The 7,389-nt window shown below is 48.9% G+C and overlaps 1 protein-coding gene across 1 annotated transcript in view; it reads right to left on the bottom strand.

The window, feature by feature from the left end:
• The window catches only part of brwd3 (bromodomain and WD repeat domain containing 3), a 183,440-nt gene that overhangs the window by 152,616 nt on the left and 23,435 nt on the right, over window positions 1-7,389 (bottom strand). The window contains 1 exon segment of the mRNA XM_051934489.1: window positions 1,107-1,267. Within this exon segment, the coding sequence (XP_051790449.1) occupies window positions 1,107-1,267 (161 nt within the window).

Genomic DNA, 7,389 nt, shown 5'->3' on the forward strand with positions numbered 1-7,389 from the left:
CGGTGATTTACTTAATTTCATTCATGGCATCAGTTGCATCATGTACATATTGTTCCAGTAGTTTTTTTTTTTTTTTTTTAAAATAGTTTTTACAGTTCATTAGCAGTGTGTAAAATGGTCAGTGTTGCAGTAATTGTGATGCTCTTTGCATAAAAAAAAAGGTGTTCTATTAAAATTTCACTTTTTCTTTGTGAATTGTGACATTTACTTAAAGTGCAGCAAAAAAGTATTTGGCGTCCAGGGATACATTAACCCCCAAGTATGTGGCAGTTTAAGGGTTTAAAGCCCCAAGATGCCGCCGAAACACCCTGCACCTTCGAAGGCTTCTGGCAATGAAAACGCGCTTGCATGAATTACAGTACATATAGTGGTAACATCTGTATTTTACATTCTAGCACTGCGGGTGACATCAGTACAGTACTGTACAGTATGCAGGTTTACCTTTACATTCTTTTTTTAGGTAATGTATTAAGTTGAGTTTGAAATTAAAGTGTTTTGGGGAATATTTAGTGTTTAAATTATAAAAATAGGCATTTTTTAACCACATCCAAAATTTGCGGTTTTTCACAATTCGCGGGTGCTCTAGGACTGTAAACCCTGCGAATTTTGGGGATGTACTGTACTACATTGATCTTGATGGTGCTTCAATATGCTATGTTAAAACTATGGTCACGGATTAGGTTTATGAAACCCTGTTCTTGTGCTCTGCAGTTTCCAAGGATATCTCGGGTAATTTAAGTCCCCTATTAACTATAATATCCCCTTGCATGTTATTTTATTAAAACGATACATACTTCAACTACTGGCTATACTGGGTATTTACTGGGTATTTTGCCCGTTTGAGGCAGATAATTTCTTCCTAATATAAATAGCTAATCCTAGTCTAATTTTCGCTTCCTGCGGTGGGTTGGCACCCTGCCTTGTGCCCTGTGTTGGCTGGGATTGGCTCCAGCGGACCCACGTGACCCTGTGTTCGGATTCAGCGGGTTGGAAAATGGATGGATGGATGAATTTTCGCTTCCTTTCCCTAAATAATAATACCCAACTATTTTGTACTTATCCCTCAGATTTAGCCAGGTACCAATTTTGCTATAAACACACCATACCGTAAAAATTCTTCGACCTGTCCGATCAAAGGCCACACAGTAAACGGAAGACAAGTGTCCCAGAATTCTCCGATGCATTTTCACATGCTGATAAGTGGAGGAAGGAACCACATGGTTGAAACGAGCAAACCCAATGGTTTGTCGGGCCCCAGCAATGGAAACTGAAATTTAAACAACAGATTATTAGAAACTTGTTGATATAAATGAGAAAAAGCAATCTTAAGTCCCATACTATACTGTACAGAAATATTATACATTTCTTAGTCTAATGAAAAATACATTTAGCAAAAAAGACTTACCATACAAGCTAGTGTTAAATTAAAATCATATGACAATCAAGTTAAACATTTATTTTGGACTGAAAGCTGGCTGCAAGCAAGAAAAAGCACAGCAAAAATTCATATAAAATTACCATGTTACAGAAATAAGTAATTGAAAGACAGAATACATTATACTTGGGTCATACATGAGGGGTAGTGTGCTACCCAGCTTCAAACAGAAAATAACACGACAGGTGTCAGTTATAGTGCTATCTGTTAAATCAGGTGTATTGGAAGTAGTATGTAACTAACTGCTTTTCTGTACACAATATTTTTATTTTTTTTAACCAATGGCTAATCTTATTGGAGGGCAGCGTGCTTGGACCAAGGAATTCAAACCCTGAGGATGGGGTTCAAATCTTGCTAATGACACTGTGTGACCATGAGCAAGTCATTTCACCTGCCTGTGCTCAAATTTCAAAAGCAAAAAGAAATGTAACCAACTGTCTCTCAATAGTTGTAAGTCACTTTGGAAAACAATGTCAGTCAATAAATAATAATAATAATAATAATAATAATAATAATAGGTCACTGGAGTTACTTACACTTGAATATGCCACAAGTAAAACATTCTTGTATTAGATCAATTCCTACTTTTTCTAATGTCTTGACTTTTATTGATGATCATTGCAAAAACACAATTTACAGGAAAGTCCATCCATCCATTGTCTCCCGCTTATCCGAGGTCGGGTCGCGGGGGCAGCAGCTTGAGCAGAGATGCCCAGACTTCCCTCTCCCCGGCCACTTCTTCTAGCTCTTCCGGGAGAATCCCAAGGCATTCCCAGGCCAGTCAAGAGACATAGTCCCTCCAGCATGTCCTGGGTCTTCCCCGGGGCCTCCTCCCGGTTAGACGTGCCCGGAACACCTCACCAGGGAGGCGTCCAGGAGGCATCCTGATCAGATGCCCGCGCCACCTCATCTGACTCCTCTCGATGCGGAGGAGCAGCGGCTCTACTCTGAGCCCCTCCCGGATGACTGACCTTCTCACCCTATCTTTAAGGGAAAGCCCAGACACCCTGCGGAGGAAACTCATTTCAGCCGCTTGTATTCGCGATCTCGTTCTTTCGGTCACTACCCATAGTTCATGACCATAGGTGAGGGTAGGAACATAGATCGACTGGTAAATTGAGAGCTTCGCCTTGCGGCTCAGCTCCTTTTTCACGACGACAGACCGATGCAGCGCCCGCATTACTGCGGATGCCGCACCGATCCGCCTGTTGATCTCACGCTCCATTCTTCCCTCACTCGTGAACAAGACCCCGAGATACTTGAACTCCTCCACTTGGGGCAGGATCTCGCTACCAACCCTGAGAGGGCACTCCACCCTTTTCCGGCTGAGGACCATGGTCTCGGATTTGGAGGTGCTGAATCTCATCCCAGCCGCTTCACACTTGGCTGCGAACCAATCCAGAGAGAGCTGAAGATCACGGCCTGATGAAGCAAACAGGACAACATCATCTGCAAAAAGCAGTGACCCAATCCTGAGCCCACCAAACCGGACCCCCTCAACACCCTGGCTGCGCCTAGAAATTCTGTCCATAAAAGTTATGAACAGAATCAGTGACAAAGGGCAGCCCTGGCGGAGTCCAACTCTCACTGGAAACGGGTTGCGGACCAAGCTCTGGCACCGATCATACAGGGACTGAACAGCCCTTATCAGGGGGGCCGGTAACCCATACTCTCGGAGTACCCCCCACAGGATTCCCCGAGGGACACGGTCGAATGCCTTTTCCAAGTCCACAAAACACATGTAGACTGGTTGGGCAAACTCCCATGCACCCTCCAGGACCCTGCTAAGGGTATAGAGCTGGTCCACTGTTCCGCGACCAGGACGAAAACCACACTGTTCCTCCTGAATCTGAGGCTCGACTATCCGACGGACCCTCCTCTCCAGGACCCCTGAATAGACTTTTCCAGGGAGGCTGAGGAGTGTGATCCCTCTGTAGTTGGAACACACCCTCCGATCCCCCTTCTTAAAGAGGGGGACCACCACCCTGGTCTGCCAATCCAGAGGCACTGTCCCTGATGTCCATGCGATGTCGCAGAGGCGTGTCAACCAAGACAGTCCTACAACATCCAGAGCCTTGAGGAACTCCGGGTGTATCTCATCCACCCCCGGGGCCCTGCCACCAAGGAGTTTTTTGACCACCTCGGTGACCTCAGTCCCAGAGATGGGGGAGCCCACCTCTGAGTCCCCAGGCTCTGCTTCCTCATTGGAAGGCATGTTAATGGGATTGAGGAGGTCTTCGAAGTACTCCCCCCACCGACCCACAACGACCCGAGTCGAGGTCAGCAGCGCACCATCCCCACCATATACAGTGTTGACACTGCACTGCTTCCCCTTCCTGAGACGCCGGATGGTGGACCAGAATCTCCTCGAAGCCGTCCGAAAGTCGTTCTCCATGGCCTCCCCAAACTCCTCCCACGCCCGAGTTTTTGCCTCAGCAACCACCAAAGCCACATTCCGCTTGGCCTGCTGGTACCTATCAGCTGCCTCCAGGGTCCCACAGGACAAAAGGGTCCTGTAGGACTCCTTCTTCAGCTTGACGGCATCCTTCACCGCTGGTGTCCACCAACGGGTTCAGGGATTGCCGCCATGACAGGCACCAACCACCTTACGGCCACAGCTCCGGTCAGCTGCCTCAACAATAGAGGCACGGAACATGGCCCATTCGGACTCAATGTCCCCCACCTTCCTCGGGATGTGGTCGAAGTTCTGCCGGAGGTGGGAGCTGAAGCTACTTCTGACAGGGGGCTCTGCCAGACGTTCCCAGCAGACCCTCACAACACGTTTGGGCCTACCACGCCTGACCGGCATCATCCCCCACCATCGAAGCCAACTCACCACCAGGTGGTGATCAGTTGACAGCTCCGCCCCTCTCTTCACCCGAGTGTCCAAGACATGTGGCCGCAAGTCCGACGACACGACCACAAAGTCGATCATCGAACTGAGGCCTAGGGTGTCCTGGTGCCAAGTGCACATATGAACACCCCTATGCTTGAACATGGTGTTCGTTATGGACAATCCGTGACGAGCACAGAAGTCCAATAACAAAACACCGCTCGGGTTCAGATCGGGGGGGCCATTCCTCCCAATCACGCCCTTCCAGGTCTCACTGTCATTGCCCACGTGAGCATTGAAGTCTCCCAGCAGAACGAGGGAGTCCCCAGAAGGTATGCCCTCTAGCACCCCCTCCAGGGACTCCAAAAAGGGTGGGTACTCCGAACTGCTGTTTGGTGCATACGCACAAACAACAGTTAGGACCCGTCCCCCCACCCGAAGGCGAAGGGAGGCTACCCTCTCATCCACCGGGGTAAACCCCAATGTACAGGCTCCAAGTCGGGGGGCAATAAGTATACCCACACCCGCTCGGCACCTCTCACCGGGGGCAACTCCCGAGTGGTACAGAGTCCAGCCCCTCTCAAGGAGATTGGTTCCAGAGTCCAAGCTGTGCGTCGAGGTGAGTCCGACTATATCTAGCCGGAACCTCTCAACTTCGCGCACTAGCTCAGGCTCCTTCCCTTCAGAGAGGTGACATTCCACGTCCCAAGAGCCAGTTTCTGTAGCCGAGGATCGGACCGCCAAGGTCCCCGCCTTCGGCCACCACCCAACTCACACTGCACCCGACCTCCTTGGCCCCTCCCATAGGTGGTGAGCCCATGGGAAGGGGGACCCACGTTGCCTCTTCGGGCTGTGCCTGGCCGAGCCCCATGGGTGCAGGCCCGGCCACCAGGCGCTCGCCATCGAGCCCCACCTCCAGGCCTGGCTCCAGAGTGGGGCCCCGGTGACCCGCGTCCGGGCAAGGGAAAACGCCGTCCAAAATTGTTTTTCATCATAGGAGGTTTGTTTAACCGCTCTGTCTCATCCCTCACCTAGGACCAGTTTGCCTTGGGTGGCCCTACCAGGGGCATAAAGCCCCGGACAACAGAGCTCCTAGGATCATTGGGACACGCAAACCCCTCCAACACGATAAAGGAGAAGCTTACAGGAAAGTATTATTTTTAACTAAAAATGGTAATCAATAGAAACAATGTGAAATCTGAGTATATATCATCATTATTAGATGTTTACAATTTTCATTTCTTTTCACCATTCACTGAAGTACAGTACTTCTTTTTGTGTTTTTTTTGTCATTTGTACACAGTTCCTGATTTAAAGTCCGGAGTTATAAATGTACATGCAAAAAAGTGCCTTACCTTGTGTGTTACACTGATGTATTACTGTGAAAAGAAAAGGAGAGTGGAGCATTTCCACATTGGAAAAGCAGGCGCCACAATCTAAAAGGACATTTCTGCCTTGGAGTTTGTAGTACCATGATCAGAGACCTATAGTGGTCAGTTTTATGCACTACAACTGTAAGAGTTGAATTTGCACCCTGGTTCACCTCTTCTGAGGCTGAAGCGGCTATTTTATTATTCACTATGATAAATGCATTTTAGTGACTTAACAACAAAAAATGTATAATATATATAAATAAATATATATCTATCTTAAATACATAATTCGCCTGCCTCCTCACTCACGTCCGTCCGAGGCCGAATGCGCAGTCGCCTTCTGCGCACTCACCGACGTCAGTCCGAAGCCGAATGCGCAGTCGCCTTCTGCGCACTCACCGACGTCAGTCCGAAGCCGAATGCGCAGTCGCCTTCTGCGCACTCACCGACGTCAGTCCGAAGCCGAATGCGCAGTCGCCTTCTGCGCACTCACCGACGTCAGTCCGAAGCCGAATGCGCAGTCGCCGTCTGCGCACTCACCGACGTCAGTCCGAAGCCGAATGCGCAGTCGCCTTCTGCGCACTCACCGACGTCAGTCCGAAGCCGAATGCGCAGTCGCCTTCTGCGCACTCACCGACGTCAGTCCGAAGCCGAATGCGCAGTCGCCTTCTGCGCACTCACCGACGTCAGTCCGAAGCCGAATGCGCAGTCGCCTTCTGCGCACTCACCGACGTCAGTCCGAAGCCGAATGCGCAGTCGCCTTCTGCGCACTCACCGACGTCAGTCCGAAGCCGAATGCGCAGTCGCCTTCTGCGCACTCACCGACGTCAGTCCGAAGCCGAATGCGCAGTCGCCTTCTGCGCACTCACCGACGTCAGTCCGAAGCCGAATGCGCAGTCGCCTTCTGCGCACTCACCGACGTCAGTCCGAAGCCGAATGCGCAGTCGCCTTCTGCGCACTCACCGACGTCAGTCCGAAGCCGAATGCGCAGTCGCCTTCTGCGCACTCACCGACGTCAGTCCGAAGCCGAATGCGCAGTCGCCTTCTGCGCACTCACCGACGTCAGTCCGAAGCCGAATGCGCAGTCGCCTTCTGCGCACTCACCGACGTCAGTCCGAAGCCGAATGCGCAGTCGCCTTCTGCGCCACTGCCTGAAAAACCTTACGAGACTGAAATCCAACTCCAACATCGCGGCAGGCGGCGGATTTAGCCTTCGCATTATACAACTGTCTTCAACAGGTACATTCATGACTTAAGCATTTCAAAGTTCATCTCACTTCCAACTTCTACAAACGCCTCTAAAGAGAAAATTTGCTTCATCACGGCAGGCGGCGGATTTAGCCTACGCATTTCGGGATTATTATTCTGAAATCCCAAATCCTTCAGCCCAGGCATAGGATATTAGCCCCGATCACAGCCAACCCTCACACTCAAAATAATACGTAAGAACATATTATTATTAAGTACTTTCAGCGGGCAAGTGATGTGAAGGTGCAAGTTAAAGATGGGCCACATCAAGGGAAATTACTACCAAACAGTGAGTGTCTTCAAAAAAATTTAGTCTACAGAGAGATTTTACAACTTTAGTTGCATACTGACAGGCCTCCAGTATACAAACAAAAAACGTTGTCATAGATAGATATATATATATATATACATATATATAAATATATATATATATACATACATATATATATATATATACATACATATATATATATATATATACATATATATAAACATATATT

This window comes from Erpetoichthys calabaricus, chromosome 12, assembly GCF_900747795.2.
Source record: "Erpetoichthys calabaricus chromosome 12, fErpCal1.3, whole genome shotgun sequence".
NCBI lineage: Eukaryota > Metazoa > Chordata > Cladistia > Polypteriformes > Polypteridae > Erpetoichthys > Erpetoichthys calabaricus.